This window comes from Crocodylus porosus, unplaced genomic scaffold (assembly GCF_001723895.1).
Source record: "Crocodylus porosus isolate Cpor-Errol unplaced genomic scaffold, CroPor_comp1, whole genome shotgun sequence".
Lineage (NCBI taxonomy): Eukaryota > Metazoa > Chordata > Crocodylia > Crocodylidae > Crocodylus > Crocodylus porosus.
This window is the reverse complement of record NW_017728917.1, coordinates 35,639,512-35,658,398: the sequence shown is the minus strand read 5'-3', so window position 1 is coordinate 35,658,398 and position 18,887 is coordinate 35,639,512. Positions and strand designations below refer to the sequence as shown.

At 49.5% G+C, this 18,887-nt stretch overlaps 2 protein-coding genes across 4 annotated transcripts in view; one reads left to right on the top strand and one right to left on the bottom strand.

Annotated features, from left to right (window-relative positions):
* DNAH1 (dynein axonemal heavy chain 1) overlaps nt 1-12,794 on the top strand; it is a 145,284-nt gene extending 132,490 nt beyond the window's left edge. For both annotated transcript variants that reach the window (XM_019537076.1, XM_019537075.1), the window contains 7 exons: nt 936-1,112; nt 1,990-2,160; nt 6,701-6,831; nt 7,443-7,587; nt 8,525-8,731; nt 9,464-9,698; nt 12,471-12,794. In XM_019537076.1, the coding sequence (XP_019392621.1) occupies nt 936-1,112; nt 1,990-2,160; nt 6,701-6,831; nt 7,443-7,587; nt 8,525-8,731; nt 9,464-9,698; nt 12,471-12,592 (1,188 nt within the window). In that variant the 3' untranslated portion in view covers nt 12,593-12,794. The remainder of the gene's footprint in view (nt 1-935; nt 1,113-1,989; nt 2,161-6,700; nt 6,832-7,442; nt 7,588-8,524; nt 8,732-9,463; nt 9,699-12,470) is intronic.
* Nucleotides 12,795-13,313: 519 nt separating this feature from the next.
* The window catches only part of BAP1 (BRCA1 associated protein 1), a 33,976-nt gene continuing 28,402 nt past the window's right edge, over nt 13,314-18,887 (bottom strand). For both annotated transcript variants that reach the window (XM_019537077.1, XM_019537078.1), the window contains exons 14-17: nt 18,440-18,600; nt 17,039-17,131; nt 16,212-16,284; nt 13,314-15,453 (exon numbers count right to left, since the gene is read on the bottom strand). In XM_019537077.1, the coding sequence (XP_019392622.1) occupies nt 15,320-15,453; nt 16,212-16,284; nt 17,039-17,131; nt 18,440-18,600 (461 nt within the window). In that variant the 3' untranslated portion in view covers nt 13,314-15,319. The remainder of the gene's footprint in view (nt 15,454-16,211; nt 16,285-17,038; nt 17,132-18,439; nt 18,601-18,887) is intronic.

Sequence of the window (18,887 nt, the reverse complement as noted above, 5' to 3'; positions counted from 1 at the left end):
GCCTATGTCCTTAGACCAACACGGCTACAATCAACAACCCTATTAAGACTAAAAGATTTTTAACTCATAGAAACTAAAATATTATGCAAGAAAATAGAAGGTAAACATGGACTCAACATAATTTTAAAAATGATTAGTTTCTAAATCAAAATGCAGGGAACTAGAACGAACTGTCACTATATTACGGAAGTAATGTATTGCAGATTCCCTCTCTCCCCCCAATAGATATACTCACAGGATTTGACTTCATCTCCATAAGGTTATCCAGGATACGAGTAACTGGTAGGTTTTGCTGCTTCTAGGGAAGTCAGGAAAGAGATCTAAGTGCCTAACAGCTCTCAAGTACAGTGTAGGGACAGTAATGAAGCTGTACAGGAGCAATTTAGCAGACACTGGCTAGGTGGCTGGGACTTTAGAAGCTGCCTCCAACTACAGCTGTTCATCTTCTCATCTGAATTCTGTGGAAAGATCGCTGGGATTCTTTGCAGTCACACAGGGGCCCAGGTGCAGCCAAAGATGCAGTCAGGCCTGCTCTGTGCTGCATGTTCCAGGCAAATCCTAACTCCTATTGCACAGCTCTCCAAAGAGGCTGTTCTTGGTTACCCCAAAGGGTCATGAGCAGAGCTGGTATGCTGGAGGTAAAACAAGGCTCTGCTCTGATGGGTCTTACTGTCCACAAGTCTAAGTACCACATAAATTAGAGATGTTGTATGCACCCTCACCACTGGGCAGTTCCTGGCAGTATTCCTTACTAATAAGGACTAGAAATTTGTACCTGACCATTCAGCGAGGCAGCCTGTGCCACGGGTTTGCCAACTGTCTCCTTCATTTCCCTTCATGCTGAAATCCATCCTGATGTGCCAGCTAGACATTTGCCACTATCTGCTTAGGGTAGGATAGCACTTCTAATGTAGCTTCTCTATTTTCTTTGACAGGTGCTGAAGTACACAGCTGGTGAAATTAACTATGGAGGCCGAGTGACTGATGACTGGGACAGGCGCTGCATCATGAATATTTTAGAAGATTTCTACCAGCCAGATGTTCTAACTCCAGATTTTGCTTATTCCGAGTCAGGAATCTACAAACAGATCAGCACCACATACGACCATAATGTAAGTAATTCAGCCTGTGAACACCATGCATACTCTTAAACTCACAGAGCAAAAGACAAAACAGAACCATGTGCCTGTAATGTTGTGAGGTCATCTGTAACAATGTTGTACTCTTCCTGTTCACTAGAGGAAAACACAGGATGATAACACCTCACAAAGCCATACCATGTATCAGAATCTGTGCCCTGTTTATCAATAGGCGCAACGGTAGGTGTCCAGTGGAACAGTAGAAGACAATTTGTGTAAAGGATCTCTGCTAACAGTAGAAGTGGGAAGGGTGATTTTGGATATGTGGGTAGCTATCAGCAGAATGCCCAAAATAGCCTTTGTAAAATGCACAGTATTGGTATAGTTTATTATTTAGTTATCAACATGAAGAAAGCAGTGCAAGTCTTACTGCTGTTAGGCTCTAGGTTCTATAACACTCTATAGGCTTAATGCCTATATGACTACTCCCCTCACAGTCAAACTCCTCTCACAACCTCCTGCAGGCAAACTACATAGCACGTGCAGGCTTCTCACCACCTTCTCTCGTATGTCAGCACTGCCACAACCTTCATCACTCTTATGGCCTCCCTCAGAATGCTCCCCTCTCCTTCATCTGCCTTTGAGCCATCAGGTTGAGAGCAAACATTATGTAACCCTAAGCTAACTTGGAGGGGAGTGTTACATTTTACTGTAACAAACAGGTATCACCTGATAAGAACCAAGGCTGTATAAAGCCCAGTAAATTAGGGAAACAGGTAAATGCACATGTACCAGTCAGGGTCAACAGCAATCTGAATAGACCCCATACCTCCATAGCTGTGCTATGCTTCCTTTCAGCCCTCTTTAGTAATGCTCTGCTCCTCCAACCTACATGCTTCTTTTTCTCTAGGGCTACCTCCAATACATCAAGAGCCTGCCACTCAATGACATCCCAGAGATTTTTGGTTTGCATGACAATGCCAACATCACTTTTGCTCAGAATGAGACTTTTGCCCTGCTTGGGGCCATTGTTCAGCTGCAGCCAAAAACATCCGCCTCAGGAGGCCAAAGCAGGGAGGAGGTGCGTATTTGTAGTGCCTTGGGTTGCCACATGCATGATAACACGCTCTGTTCTGTCCTTTGTGTTGCCAGGTGAAACAGTGCAATGTGAAGTCCACACCGGATACTGTTTTTTACTATAGCAGCATCATCCCCAGCTCTGCCCATGCCGAGTCTCCTAGACCTAGGACCATCAAACCTTGTCAGTTCTTGAAGAGAAGATCCTTCCACCACCACATCCCCCCTCCCCCCGCAGGCTCCCCATGCAAGGAAAGTGGAGGTGTTACAAAATGTACTACCAGTCGTTCATAGATGGTGTGCTTTCCCCCACCCCAAGTCAGGACTGAAACTAGGGAGCACTATACAACCACAGGTATCATTCAGATATCAAATAGGAATCCAGACTTCGTCTGTTCCTCACAAATCCCCTGATGATTTTCATAGAGCTGCTAGCCTCAGTCCTGGCTTGTCTCTTGTCAAATCAAGTCAAGTCAAGTCAGTCCTGAGGCTGTACTGACTGTTGGGGCACCTTTGATGTAGCAATAACTTTCTTTCATTCTTCCCAGTTTTTTGCAATCCTTGTACAATCAGTCAGTTTTAATCCTGTCCAATCCTTGATGTTGGTGGTTCAGCTTGTCCTAGCAGGTGTAAATTCCCTATGCCATGGTGATGGATTATAGCATCCTTCCTGCTTTTAGCTGAAGGTTTGTGCAAAAAAAACAGTAACTTGGTACAACTGTTGTTGCCTCCCACCCCGGGGGCCTGCCTTTCAGTGTCTCCCTTTCATAGAAAACTCACTGAGCTCCTGTGGGCATTGTGTACATGACAAAGAATATTGCAAGAAAAGCAGCTCTGATAGGGCACAGTGTTGTCCCTCCTCAGATAAAGGAATCTGGTGCCCTTCTCATCCCAACTGCAGACTCACTTGGAACAAAACTAGGTTAAAAGTCTGACGAGAATTTGGGAAGTCCTATAACAGCGGATCTGGAGTTAGTGTCTCAGAGAAGTTTGCTTCCCAATGGGATTACTGCATTGGTGTAACAAAATCAATGCTGTTTTTGAGGAGAAGCTCTGCCTTGGGACTCCTCTAGAAGCAGTTTTCTTTGGCCTCCCTCTCCTGAAAGGCCCCCCTGCAGCCACCCTTGGTGTGGCTTCACAAGAGGCCAGCCTCAAAGCCAGAGGTTTGCCCTTCTCAGTCCCTGGTTGCCCTGATGCTTTGCAGCACCCCCACCAAGAGCTCCTTCATTTTGATCAGCTCCTTGGAATGGGGGTGGGGTGGGGGGTGTTTTGTTCTTCAAAGAAGAGGGGTATCAGATTGCTGATGCCCCCACAGCACTGCAGATTCTGCTTCAAAACAAGCTGTCTTTACTGTGCCACTCCCATTCCCTCAGTCCTCCCTGGGACCTTCTCTCCTCCTTCCTTGAGACTTTTTCTCAGCCGTCAGGCTTCACCGGTTCTCCTCAGGCCCAGTCAGCCACACGTGCAATGAAACAGTTCCAGAACTATGTTATTAACCTATGGGACAACACTTGCCAAATACAGTGAAACAGAAGGTCATGGGTAGGGACCTAACAAAGTCACGATTTTACAATTTTAATGGACATTGTGAATTTGGTAGGTTCCCCACAAAAAACACAGGGACTGCAAAAAAAGAAGAATAGGGAAACAAAGAAAAGGGAGCTGCACACAGAAGTGGGAAGCCCTGGCATCCTGAAGCACTGGGGGGGAGAGGGAAACTTTCATGGAAGATCACAGCAGGCCCCCCACCCCACACCTCTGATTGGCTGAGTGGCCCTAAAAGTCCTGAACTTCTTCCCAGAGATTGACAGGTGGGCATCTATCAATTTCCAAGAAGGGTCGAGACTTTCAGGGCCCCTCGGCTAATCAGAGATGGGGGGGGCGGGGGGGGCCACCACTGTCTGGTGCAAAAATGGCACCTAATTCTGCGCCAGCACCACAAAATACAGAGGCAGCTTCTGTGACTTAGGTAGTCCGTTTGCAGAGAACCAGGCAGGGAGCCCCATGTTGCCAGCTCCCCCTGGGCTGAAATGGGCATAAAGGTGTCCTGTTTATCAAACTATTGACAGCAAAGCCTAATCCCACTGAGCCCCCACCAGAACTGCAGGCTAGAACTCACGACACTGAGCCTCTCTGTGTCATATCTGGCCCTCTAAAAATGGAACTGAGCCAGATCACTGCATCCAGGAAACCAGGGAAGGACAAATTTTCCTCTTCATGCATCAGTAATATATTTTAATTACTCTGAATGTGAAATACCCACTTGTTGGAATCCGGTTGGGCCAGGCTCCATCTCAGTAGTTTGGTCTTGGTGCCTTTCATCCAATTTAACCAGGCAAGTAGTGAATGAATGACCTGCGTACACTGTGAACTATCTTCTGTATAGATAGGGTTGCAACTCCTTCAGAGCCCACATCTTAAGAGCCAGACATTCCTTTTCAATTGTAGCAAAGGTTTTGTCCCTCGGATACCCAATGGGGTCTCTCTCTCCTTTTGGGGATCTGATTGCATTAAGACTGCCCCCAGCCTGGTTTCTGAGACCTCTGTGTAAACCACAAGGGGTTTCTCAACATCTGAATTATCTAAAACAAAGTCTCTGCTTAAGGCCTCCTTTAGGGAACAAAGAGCTCTCTGACATGGTATAGTCCAGATCATCTTGTCTTTTACCCTTTTTGTACAGCTCAGTGGTGGGAAAGCCTGGTACACCTGGCAGTCTTGTTAATACTGGAAATGTACTTTGTCCTTTCAACCCACTCAAGCCAGGGTGGCCTGGAACACCTGGAAAAACCTTTGCTGCTCTTGAGACCTGGCAATTGTGGGAGGCCTGAAAGCCCAGGGGTACCAAAATGTTCCAGAAAATACACCCCAGTCAACCCTTGACTGACAGGGCTCAAAAATGGCTTCAGTTCAGACTTACTGGGTGGGGTGTAGGTTGTAGCTGTGTTGGTCTAAGGACATAAGCAGACACAGTCATTTTGGTAAATCTGGTATCTTTTATTAGACCAACTTCAGTTCAGAATAGCACTTTGAACTCATACAATCCCAAGTCCATGCTGAAAACAGACTTCCTCTTGGCAACTTCACCCAAATGGGTTTGCCAGTACCCTTTGGTCAAGTCCAGTAAACTCTCCATGTGTTCAATAGGGCAAGCTTGTTCCTACACTATTCCTTGCAGATACTGCCCACTCTCCAAGGGTCTCTCTCAAGTCTCCTTCCCCTTCTACTGGAGTATTTTGATTAGGGTCCAACTCACCCTAGGAAAACTTTCAGTACTCCTAATCTGAATTAAGACTCAGTCATACCTCTCAGGCTGTCTGGAAAGGGATTTACTCCCACATATATGGCATCCTCCATCAAATAATCGATTATCTTTGCTTGCAGGGCTAACTGAAGCCTCCCCTTTGAGCTCCTACAGCATCTCTGCTGGTTGCTGACACACTCAGTAACCTCAGCCTCCTCCCAACCTTCCTTTACTAGGGCCCTGAGGTTGGAGTCCTTCCTGCTGTGAGTTACCACAATAATCATCTGTTGCATCCATGTCCACCCTATTACTAAGGGGATTTCTGTACCTGGTGCAATACTAGCTGCAGGTAGCTGAGTTTGTCCTCCCCGTTTCAAGGGCTGTTACTTTCTCGCTAGGGACACAGACCTCTGATGTTCAGGAAGGAATAGGCAGAGACCTGGGATCCTGCATCCTTCCACTTTACGCACCACTTGCCATTGGTCTCTGGCTTCCTAGACATGTTCCATATTTTCTGGAAAGAACTCCAGCTGAACATGCTTAGTGAGGACCTTTCCTGATTCTACTTCTTGGCACCCAAACCTTTGATGGACATAACTACCAGTTGCAACTGGGACAGATCATCCTGTTCCACCAACTCAGGGCACTGTGTTCAAGTATTTAGTAGATCCATACTTGAAACACATTGCTTTTGTGACAATTGGGTTAAGATTAGAGCCCATTTTTCCACCCACCCATGGGGTAAGGCTGTGCCTCCTCCCAGAAAGAACCAGGAAAGCAGCATAAACTGTGTTACTACCACTTACCAGCCACAACAGATTGACAGCCTTCAGCAGACGTTCGACTAGGTTTCAACAAGAAGCTTCTTCCACGTGTAGAGACTGTAACCAGAAGTGTGCTAGGAAAGGCTCCTTTAATGGGGCAATCTCCAAGAAGGGTGCTTCTCCAAGTGTCACGTCACCTTATTTTACACTAACCAACCCTGTGTTTCTGGCTATGAGTTGCCTCCCCTAAATGAGGTTTAACACTCCAGGCATTGCTGTCTTGTCTTTCCCCACTTATCTCGTCTATTAAGTCCCCTAAGGACTCTCCTAAAGGGAGACCTCTACAGGTCAGGAGATGCCCAACAATTCCCCCAAGGAGTATTTTTTGGATGAAATAAGTAGAAGGGACCTTCCTGCTAAACTTATAAAAGTGTGGACCTGAAAAAAACCTGTTCATTTCCTCTTTGACCTTGGTCAAAATTCACTACCCAGAAGCAGTCTCCACAGCATCTTCTCATCCTATTCCGTCTACCTTCTAGGTGGTAGAGGAGACATTGAAAGACATCTTGGAGAAGCTCCCTGCCCCAATTAACCTGAAGGATGTGATGCTGAAGTATCCAGTGCTCTATGAGGAGTCCATGAACACGGTGCTGGTGCAGGAGGTGATCAGGTAAAGGTCTGTAACCACTTGTAGGGGCATAGGCACACGAGCAGCTTTCCTTATTGGGAAGGTATATCACTATGCATCCCATCCCCCCACAAGCTGCCATCCTGGGGGAAGAAATACCATGTGAGGCCTCTTACAGCTGACCATAAGGAATCATGGAAGGTACCACATGCCCCCTGCACAGGGTAGGGCTGCAGTACCTGTACCCCTCAGGTGTTGACATTGCCAGAGCAGCTACAGTTAAGGCCCAGGGCCTTAAAATCTCACCTGTTCTGTTGGATCTCAATACAGGACTTCAGATTGTTCAGTGGATTTCACCCTGCAGCTGGAGCAAAGGGCTTCAGAACAGAAAGCCTGCTTATGGTAGTCATGTAAATAAGGGCTTTACATTTATGAGGCGGCACTTACCACAAGAACTGGTGTTCACTGAATTTTCAGACAGGCAGCCTGAGCAGTAAGACTAAGAATGGGAACCGTGTATCACATAGGATCTTGTTTTTACATTAAGACAAGGATGGTGTCACTGAGCGGCACTGGTTTTTGGGAGAAAGCTCAGGCACTGCTGATGCACTTGGGCCACTTCGCTGCCTCAAAAAATCTCATTTGTTTTTCAGGTACAATCGGCTGCTGGAGATAATTGCACAGACTCTGAAGGATCTACTGAAAGCTCTTAAGGGCCTGGTGGTGATGTCCTCCCAGTTAGAGCTGATGGCCAACAGCCTGTATAACAACATTGTCCCAGAGATCTGGAACACAAAGGTACTGTCCACCGGCTGCTCTACTAGCAAATAACCATCATCGTGCTAGGCCAGTCAAGTAAGGGACATTACCACAGCAAAGTTTGAAGTGCTCTTCTTTGCAGTGAAGCAGCTTGTGACTTGAACAAAGATGACTAAATTGCAGGCACAGTGGGGTAATGACACTAGACTTTCTCCTTTCAAAGGGTTCCAATTTGGTTGCACACTGAAACAAGCTTAGGGGGCTGTATGCTACTTCCTACAGCACTTATCACATGAGAAAACCACCAAGGAATTCAGCCTGAATGGCAGCCATTTCTCAGGCCTGTGTCCAGTGAATCCTGTACTCTAATTGGGTGGAATAGTAGGGATGCAGGCTCACACAGAGATGCTGTAGCAGGGCTGTGCAGCTTGCATGGGACTGGTCCAGCCTTGCAAAGATCAAAGCAGACTAGCACTATTTCTTGCTTCTCTATAACTTCTTGCTCTGACTGGTTGTAGGAGTCATATTTGTATAGTGACCGTACAGCTACTCAGCCCTTCATCAAATGAATCCTGTAGTCTGATTGGCTGGGGGTCATTAGCTAGCTGGAGTGCAGGGATTTGTATAATTACAGCTCTATTATTCCTTAAAGATATACAAAATATGTAACTCTTCCAACTCCCCTTGGTTACTATAACAAATAAATATTTCCCTAACAAAGACTGGCCACTATTTAAAGTGGAACACATTAAACTGGTGCATGTAGTAAATGCACAGTACAGACCTTGGAACAAGGAAACAAGCCTTCTTGCCTTCCCCCACCTCAGCTGGCACCATGGGTTGCTCCACTTCTGGCAGGCTAATTTGGGAACAGTAGTTCCCAAACTGCCCCATGTTATTTGGCTGGAGACTAAAAGCATCTGAAGGGTGACTAACCCTGGCTCTGTGCAAAGAACTCATGTGTTGGTCTCCCCAGGCCTACCCATCACTGAAGCCCTTGGCCTCATGGGTCAGTGACTTGCTGCAGAGGATTGATTTTCTGCAGAGATGGATCAATAATGGGATCCCACCTGTGTTCTGGATCAGCGGATTCTTCTTCCCCCAAGCCTTCCTCACAGGGACTCTGCAGAACTTCGCCAGAAAATCCATCATCTCCATTGACACCATCTCCTTTGACTTCCAGGTCAGTGATCCAGGATGAGTCACTGTTGTTGCCCAGGGGTATAGTTTCCAGCCGTATAAACTACACAAAGGACCAAGAGACCAGAAAAAAAAAAAAAAAACTAACGTGTCCAAAATAACTGCCTATGAAGTCAGGCATCTAGCACTAAACCTGTGCTTTGGCTAGTGCAGGGGAACAGCTGCTGGAGAGGTACTTCTGAACAGTCTTCATGCAGCCTTGGTAGATCTGTGCAATTGTTACATTAGGGCTATCTCACTGGGTCCCATGTGCTTTGAAGCCTCTAGCTTGGAACATAGTCCAGATGTTGTCCCTAGCTTCAGGTCTCCTAGCAAGCCTCTTCTCCAACATTGCCCATGGGAAGGGCCATCCCTAGCAGGGGGCAAATTGGAGCAGTCACCCTGGGCCCCGTGCTTTGGGGGGCCCCCCCCGCAAAGCCAGTCAGAGGACGTGGCTGCTGCATTTGAAGTTTGACCCACCCTCCCGCCTCGTAGATTGGATGTCTTTGCCCGTTGTGGCTAGAAGTTACAGCTGTCGTCAGCCATCCTGCCACATCCAGTGTGCCGGGGCTTTCACTCCCCAGCATACATGTGCCATGGGAGTGGGGGGCTTACACCCTGCTCATGGGTCTAGTACAGATCCCATCAGACCACCCCGTGGCTTAAATACACTTTCCTGGAGCCTGTGCTTCACTGCAGGCATCTTACTGATTTCTGCTCTTCCTGTCCTGACCAGGTGATGAGGGAGTCAGTGAGCGAGCTGACCCAGCGCCCTGCTGAGGGTTGTTACATTCATGGCCTGTTTCTTGAAGGTGCTCGATGGGACCCCTCTACCTTTGAGCTAGTGGAGTCACGTCCCAAGGAGCTTTACACAGAGATGGCCATCATCTGGCTAATTCCAGTCCCCAACCGCAAACCTCCAACCACAGGCATCTACTTGTGCCCAATCTACAAGACACTGACTCGAGCAGGTAAGAATTCCAGTGGAGGGAGTTCTCCAGAGACAGTGGCTGTGAGGATATACTGCTAGCAACCATGAAACCAAAAGCAGCATTCTTCAGTTAGGTCAGGATACTGTTCCCTATACTGGCTGTTAAATCCGCAGGTCCAGATGATCTCCACCCAAGGGTGCTGAGGGAATTGGCAGAGGCCATCACAGGACCCCTGGCACAGTTCTGCGAGCACTCGTGGTGCTCTGGCGAGGTGCCAGAGGATTGGAAAAGGGCCAGAGTGTTCCCCATTTTCAAAAAAGGGAGGAAAGAGGACCCAGGAAACTAGGTCTGTTAGTCTTACCTTGGTCCTGGGGAAGCTCTTTGAGAAAATTATCCAAAAACACATCTGTGAGGAACCAGCAGGAGAGATTATGCTTAGGGGCAACCGACATGGGTTCATTAGAGGCAGGTCCTGTCAGACCAACCTGGTTGCCTTCTACAACCAGGTCACAAAATCCTTGGACGCAGGTGGCGTGGTGGACAGAGTCTTTCTGGACTTTAGGAAGGCCTTTGACACTCTCTCACCCCATTCTCATCAACAAGTTAGGTGACTGTGGTGTTGACGCCTACACAGTCAGATGGGTTGCAAATTGGGTGGAGGGCTGCACCCAGAGCGGTGGTGGATGGGTCATTTTTGACCTGGAGGCATATGGGCACTGGGGTTCCCCAGGGCTTGGGCCCGCACTGTTCAACATCTTCAGTGATTTGGACAAGGGGGTGAAAAGCACCTTGTTCAAGTTTGCAGATGGCACCAAGATGTGGGGAGAGGTGGGCACGCTAGAAGGGAGGGACAGGCTACAACTAGATCTGGACAGGTTACAGGGGTGGGCGGATGAGAACAGGATGGGATTCAATACTGACAAGTGCAAGGTATTTCACCTTGAGAGGAAGAACCAGCAGCATACCTTCAGGCTGGGGAATTCCCTTCTCATCAGCGCAGAGGCAGAAAAGGATCTTGGAATCATTACTGGATTCCAAAATGAACATGGGCCGACAATGTGAGGACGTGGGCAGGAAGGCTAACCGTACCTTGTCATGCATCCACAGATGCATCACAAGCAGGTCCAAGGAGGTGTACCTCCCCCTCTATGTGACGACATCAGTCAGGCCACAGCTGGAGTACTGCGTCCAGTTCTGGGCACCACGCTTCGGGGGGGCGGGATATGGACAGCATTGAGAGGGTCCAAAGGAGGGCCATTCGCATGATCAGGAGGCACCAAGGCAGACCCTATGAGGACAGGCTACAGGACCTGAACCTGTTCAGCCTCCACAGGAGAAGGCTGAGAGGGGATCTGGTGGCTGTCTATAAAACTTACCAAGGGGGACGAGTGGGAAATGGGAGAGACTGTTCCCCCAAGCACTACCAGGAGTAACTAGGAATAATGGCCATAAGTTCACTGAGAGTAGATTCAGGCTAGATATCAGGAGGCAGTACTTTAATCAGGGTGGCTATGATCTGGAACCAACTTCCAAGGGAAATGGTGCTTGCTCCTACCCTGGGGGTCTTAAAAAAGGAGGCTAGATAATCACCTAGCCGGGGTCATTTGACCCCAGTACTCTTTCCTGCCATGGCAGGGGGTTGGACTTGATGATCTGCTCAGGTCCCTTCTGCCACTACCAACTATGAAGACCCAAGCAACTAGTTGCTCACCTTGATAACTAGCCTCACACTAAACAATAACACTGCACTAGATTTCATATGTGAGCACTAGGGCTGGGCAAAATGGGTGCATTTTGATTCAGTTTCAGAGGACAGTGATTTGTTTTGGTGTTTCAGACCACTGCCATTTCATTTCTGCTGAATCTCCTTTGAATCCTTTTCAAACCGGGTGAAAGGGAAACTTCACACAGTCCTACCCAGCCAGGAAGGGCTTGGGGCTGGTGCCAGGGCAGATCTCTTCTTTCTGCAGATCCAGGTCGCAGGGCAAGGATTGCCCAGCCCCTGGTTTGATTTCCCCCAGCTCTTCCTGGGGGGCACAGGCCCCTGGATCTGCATGCTAGGCTGCTGCTGCAGGCCCACACCCCCTGGAAGAGCTGGGGAAATGGTCAGAGAGCTAGGGAATTGAACTGGGAGCTAGATGTCAATATCAGAGCAGTCCTTCCCCCCTCCTAGTTTTTGTTTCCCTGCAAGCCCAGCTCCAAAACGTTTCGGAGCCTTCAGTTTCGATTTGGATTCAGCATTTCAAGCACCAAAATGGCCTGAAACACCTGCGAAACAAAACAGCTGCCCAAACTTCACACAGCTCTAGTGAGCACCACACACTTACTCCCTTGTGCTTCCCACCAACCAGATGGGCTTGTTGAATGAACCAGCTGGTTAATAGCATGGTCAGATGGCCTCCCTGTGTACCACACTCCTGTTTGAACCCAGGATCAAAATACATGAGCCTCCCCGTTTAAGGCCCCAGAACAGGCACATAGAACCTGTTCACAGGACTACAAGAAAATCCTGCTTGTTCTGTTACCAGTCAACAAGTGACATGGTAACTCCCAGCCTGCTGGTGAAGTGTTAGCAGCTAAATCTGGCTCTGAAACAGGGTAGGAGAAATGCAGGTTGAAGATGCAGTGTGGGAAGGGCAGTGCTAAGATAGGAAGCTCCTCCAGCCATTGATTATTGACCATCACTAACAAGCAGTTAGATCTCTATGACACTGCGGTAGCAGTGGGATTGTCTACAAGGCACCGTACATGCTATAGTACTCTATCATCTGCACATCCTCTTCCTACAATCTTTATCTTTTCCCATCCCAGGAACCTTGTCAACAACAGGTCATTCCACCAACTACGTAATTGCTGTGGAGATCCCCAGCAGCAAGTCCCAGAGGCACTGGATCAAGCAGGGTGTAGCCTTGATCTGTGCCCTGGACTTCTAGCCCCCAAAACACCACCTAACCTTAGAAGCCATAGCAACGACACAACCAACTCATGAGACGCGAGCCAGTGTTGCTGCTGTCCTGTAGTCCGGTGCACTGGGAAAGTGTTTGAGCGACCCTGCAATTATTTCTCCCTCCCCCTCAGAGCTGTTATGTACTTAGTCTTGTTTTGTTAATACAGAGCTGTTCTGTTTCACCAAAATACTGTGCTTGATTCTTTCTAGCCAGCCTCTTAACCACTGGTCTAGCATAAGGCTCTGTTTTTTAGACTTAAAGTCTCCTTCAGAAAATGCCAGCTTATTTTTCTGTAGTCAAAAAGCAAGTGAAAGCTACTAGAAAGCAACTGGTCAAAGTGTTTTTGACATTGTGGATTCCTATTTGAAGGATCTGGGTTTATCATGTGAATCATGCAGGTGTTTGCACACCTAACAGTGCTGGTGTTGTGCATCATGCTGGAGAGTCACCATGGCTAATTTCAACACTACTGTGAAACAAGCAAACAGGGCAGAAAAGAAGCCCCCACTCAGATAAGGCTTAGAGATGAAATAAAATCAGCTCATTCCTTGGCCAGGGTGCAGCCACCACCTTGCTGCTGCTGCTTTTCTGTCCATTCACACCGATGCATCTCACTTTTTTGTGGAACAGGAAGTTCCCCCCATCCCACTCCTAAAAACAAGCTCCTATCTCATTCAAATACACCCCTTGTTAAACACCTCTCTCCAGGACACATGGTATGGGACAGCTTTATTCTTTCTAGCATATCCATTATTTACAGCACTTAAAATAGGACATGGCAAGAGACAGAGGGATGTTTTTCTCCCATCAACAAGTATCAAAACAGCTTCATTTTACTGTGCTGATATGCACAAGTGTGGACTGCAGTTCTTTAGGGAGGCTGCCCTGCTTTCACATGCATCTACATCTTCCTTTAAGACTCCTCTCCCCTTCAAGCCCCATTAAACAGCCTCAACAGCCTGTTGTCAGGCCAGCCAGGTCCTGGAGCAGGAGGAACCATGCTTCCCCTTAGGATACAAGCCTGACAGCTGGTAGGGTCAGGAAAGAAGAAACCCACCTTCAACAGTGACAGTCAGCATCAGCACAAGGAAACAGAGAGGGGAACGTAAGTTGGAGGCAGCACCTAGAGCAGGGGAGGCCTGTTTGCATGTCAGTCTATTCCTGTGTAAAAAGGGGCTCACCTCACACAAGAGAAAAAGGTCAACTAAAAAAACACAAACCAAGGGAAAAAAAAAAAAAAAAAAGAACACAATGCCATTTCAGCCCTAGGCAGCTGTGAGCCCCACTTTGGTCCCTACCTCTTCCTGCAGTTTCCTCCTCTCCTCAACCACACAGCTGTAGTTTCTGGGGAAAGCCACCCTCATGCTGGAATACACATACTCCCTGGCAACAGACATGGGAACAATGTGTCCAGGCCTGCAGCGAGTGCAACAGACTATTCCTTCCCAGGCCCCTTTCAAAAGCTTCCCTAGAGCCTTAGTCCTTTGGAAACAGACCTGCTGAGCCCAAAGGGAGTGGGCTTGTGCCCCTACCCAAGTGCCTCATGTCTTATTTGGATCTCCTGACGCTATTATCACATTCTTGTCCCTCCAGCCTCATGGAGCCTGAGCAGCAGCACTGGCCTCTGCAGGGAAGGAAGTCGTCTCAGAGACTACTGCCCACTATGTCCTGCCCGAGGCAGTCGTTCTACAACAGGTCACACAGTTGCTCAGACCAGTGCAGGAAAGCCACAACTAGGCAGGCACAGCTGTACCAAGCCACACGGTGAGAAAGGGGCAGAGTGAGCACTGGAGGTCATGTCATGGAGAAACCTGCTCTGCGCTCACCTGGGGATGCCGACCACAGTAAGGAGGGGGGAGATGGGATTGAGCCAGGCCCTAGGAATCTCCCCCACTACATGGGAGGGCACTAGCTCTGCATCACAAGGCCACCTTGGAAGAGCCCAGCCCAACATGGAAGGGGTACATATTGGCACAACTAATGTAAGGGCAGCTGCCTGGTCCTGTATGGGGAAGGCTGAGCAGCAGTGCTCACGGTGAGGCCTCCAAGGAGCAGTTAGGCTTGGGAACAAGGACAGAACCAAAAATAAACATTTGCCACCTAGAAAATAGATATCTGAATGTCCGGGGGGACACAGAGCTCAAGGCCCAGACACCTAAGACCATGAGCCACAGCCAGCTGTGGCCAGCACGGACACACGCCAGCATTGCTAGGGAACTGGAGGCCTTGTTAAGACAACTCCAGCTGCCTGTCCCCTCATAGGTTGGAAGTCAGTGGGTTGTCCACTCCTCTCCCAGTTGATTTCTGGCTCAGTCCTCAGCCAGAAAGCCACTGCCTGCTGCCAAATGTTATGCAAAGCAGCCCGGGACACTTGCCACATAGATCTGAGTGTTTCTGTGGCCCCAAGTTAGGCAGCCAACACTACAGACTGCACCCCCTGGGTCTATGCCCTGCTGCTGGGCCTTGCTCTCTAGGAGTACCCCTGGCTTTTTCCAAGACTCAGGGTACCTGGCTGGGAGGAAAGTCCAATCTCTGCCTCTACATGCAGCAACAAGGACGCGATCAGGAAGGTCCCAGCCATGGATCTGCATCAGGTCCCTCTTCCCTGGGCAAGGGTGAACCATGATATTTGAGGGCCTGGATCTCAACACTGGCCAAAGCAAGCAAGGCAGGCATAGGGTTCTGCTCACAGCCCCAACTCCAAGGATGATGCTACTGGCGCTTGGCTTTGTAAGGACGGGAGCGTTTCCGACGGTCTGGTTTCCTTTGCTTGTGGAGGCGCCCAATGCTGACGCCCTGCCGTCTGCGCACAGAGATGTTCTGCTCCACAAGGCTGGCCAGCATCCCTGCAGGGGAAAGCAGATGCATGTGAGCTGACCCAGGAACTGCCTACCCACAAGCCTGCCATTTTCTGGTCTCTTGACTCCCTCCCAGAAACATGGACACTTGACACTACAACTCCTCATTAGAAGCAGGTGACACCTAGTTAGGTGAGCTAATCTGGAGACCTGGATGCTCTAATCACCAGAATCTCAGCTCATTCAAAAACCAAGTCTTCAGGTTTCAGACCAAAGGATACCCGCTTTCCAGAAACCACCCCCTGCTTCCCACTACAAATGCAAACCCCACAGAATATACACACTTGCCCCTGCCACAATGGACTATTCTACCTGCAAGAAAATGCCAGCAATTATACATCATTTGCTCATAGCCTGAAAAAAAGAGGCAGTGTCAGCTACGGGAAGCCAATTCCAGGACAAAGTGCTCCATCCCAGTGAACAGACTGCAAGACAAGGCAGCCCTTCAGCAACTCCAGCCTCTGCCTTGAAAAAGCCACAGGGGCCAATTTAAAGCATCTCACCCATTCCAGGAGTGATGAAACAGAGGTGAATCCTGGATGTGCAGCTCTCCCCACCCACCTTCCTACCACTGCTTGCAGTGGCAATGCATAGGGGTAGGACTCTCCCCCCGGTCAGTGAGATTGGCTGCAGGGGTGCCCCCATCCTATCTGGTCGCTGGGGTGGGGGGAGCAGGGGGCATGTGCCCCACCCCTGGCTAAGGTGGCACCAGTCACCCATAACTACCTGGAAGCAGCAAGCCTCACCTTCCTGAGCCAGCATAGAGATGAAGGTGCAGATGAATTCATCGTAGTTGTGGGTTCTTCTTTGGTCATCAATCTACAGAAGGTGGGCAGAGAGAACTCAAGGTGAAAGGCTGCTCTCCAGGAGCAGTCACAAGTGCAGCCCAGCAAGCATCCCAGGCTGGAGCCCTATCAACAGGACAAGGGACAGGAAAGGAATACCTGGATAATCAAGTCCAGACTCCTGCTATCCCAGGCAATAGACTCAGGAGCCTGATGTGAGCTCTTGGCTGGTTTGGGTCCTATGCTTAGACCTCAACACATATGGAATCAACAACTGAACCCAGTTTAAAGCTGCTGTCCATATTGGAGCTTTCAGTTAAGAGATGTCAGGGAAAAAAAGACAGTCAGGATGGCTGATTCAAGGTCAATTTTGTCTCAAAGATGAGACGAGACTGTCCCAATTCCATCTTGCAGGGTAAGCCATGTGCTCTGTGGGGCTTAGTGCACCCAAGGTCCCAGCAGGAACTGTGCTGGGAGCCGAGCAACATCCTTCCCCTCCCTAAAGTCTCCTACATACCAGTGGCACTTGGGCCAGCAGGGCAGTTCTATTAATCAGCCTCAGCCTAGCTGCGAAGCTCAGTTGTACTGTTCTGTGCTGGGAAAAACTCCAGACTGGGCTACTGGACAAGGGGCAGCTTTCCCAGCCTGGAGTAGAGGACTGATAGAGACCGACTCCATCCCCTCACCATACCTGTCCCGCACAGCTAAACAAGTCTCTCCCACATGCCACCGTGACGGGGTTTATCCTGCAGACTCCCAGGACAAACACAGGCAATACACCAGCGCACCTTGAATTTTTTCCTCTTCTCTACTTCCTCCTTCAGACAAGCCTCGTAGTTGGCAATCTCTGCTTCCACACATTTCAGCAGTGCCAGCAGCTCCTGCCGGGCCAAACAGAGAGCACTGGTCAGCACCTCCCTGCTAGGTCAGCGCCAGAGCAGCACACAGGGAAGGGAGGGCTGTAGCCAGCACCCACTGCTGTCGCAGCCCAGCTGCCTCACTGGGAATCAAAATGCTTCACGGAAACCAATGTTTTCCAACTAAACAGCCTCTCTGAGCCAGGAAGGAGTGCAAGTGGGTGAAAACAAAACCAGTCAAATCACATGCTTGTCAGTAGGGACAGGTGGGTTTCCACCCAGCATGTGATCAGTTGGCTCTTTTGAACACACACACGGCCTCTTGACCTGCATACAAGATGCTGGACAGCCTCAGCTTCATTCTGCATCAAAAGGAAACTGCCCTCTCTGGGCAGAACTAAATTCCAGCCAGACCTACCCAGTGCATCATGCCAGGCCAGACAGAGCCATGCAGCTCTGGCACATACACCCCCTCTCTGCTAAGACAGGGAAGAGCAGGCTCCAGGAAGGAGTGCTGGTACGATGGCCTGTCTTATCCAGTACAGCAAAAAGAGCTCCTTCCCCAGTCAGACAGCTGTGCAGTACAGCAGGGCACAGTAGGGGGCAGGTACAAGGGAAAGTAAGTTACATGTGACTGCAGTGTAACAGGCTGCTCACAGGCACTTGACAACTGCTCAGGGAGTTTGCTAAGGGGAGCTCTCCACAGGACATAGCTGTGCAAGGACAGTACAACATGGCACAGCACATGGCCGTGAGGATGGCCCGAGGCACAAGGAGCTCACCTGCTCCTGCACTGCAGCACAGCAGTAATAACCAAGAAGCTTCTGGTGCCCTACACAAGGTGAGCTAGTGACCTCCACTCAGGCCCTAGTGGATACACTGTCTCCTGAAAAAACAAGCCACAACCTAGAAGAACCCCTCATGGTCAGAAAAAGGCCAAGCCTCCTCAAGTAGCTCAGTGTGCAAAGCTGGCCTGTCACTGCTAGTGCTATCACAGCTCTGTAGACAAAATGGGAAGAGTCCAGGGCTCTCCTGCTGGCCCCCATTGTGGGAGCTGAACTACCTGTGCTGCTAAAGGAGTCCACCTGGCCAGAACGGTCATACGGAGACCAACACAGAGCCAAGTGTGGTTGCCAAACTCCAGACACCAGCCTCTGGGCCCCAAAAGGTCAATGCCATTACTAGGCACACAATCCTCCCATAACACCATGCAGGGGCTGCAGACAGAACTGGCTACCCCAGCCACAGGCCATCACCAGCACGCAGCAAGCAGAGAGGGGACGGTGGCAGGGGCTGGACAGACCAGCTCCCGCAAAAGGCACGGATACTCACTTTGGGAGAATACTTTTCCCCGCCAACATGATCACTTGGCCTGCTGAGTCCAGCCTTCTCTTTGCTGTCGCTGGGCTCACTGGCTTCCTTCTCCTCTAGTTTAACAGCAGGGTGGGCCTCATCGCTCTGTTTGATAGAAGGCAGGGAACCTTTTCCACCGTCTGGGCATGCCGAGGAAGGAAACATTAGGAACTAGAGCAATGTATCAACTCCCAGGCCACAGACAGGCACGTTCTCAGTAGCCAAAGGATGGCTGCTTGCCCTCCCCTTCCCATCCATTTCAGACCCCAGCAGCCCACCAGGTAACCACTTGCTTATTCCAGCCAAAGCACAGCCAAGCCCTTTCCCTCCTCCCCAATCCAAGAGCCCTTCAGTAGTGGTGGGGGAAGTGTGCGTCCAACCTACTCAACTAGAACAGCTGTGGCCTCTCTCCCTGCCCACAGGCACC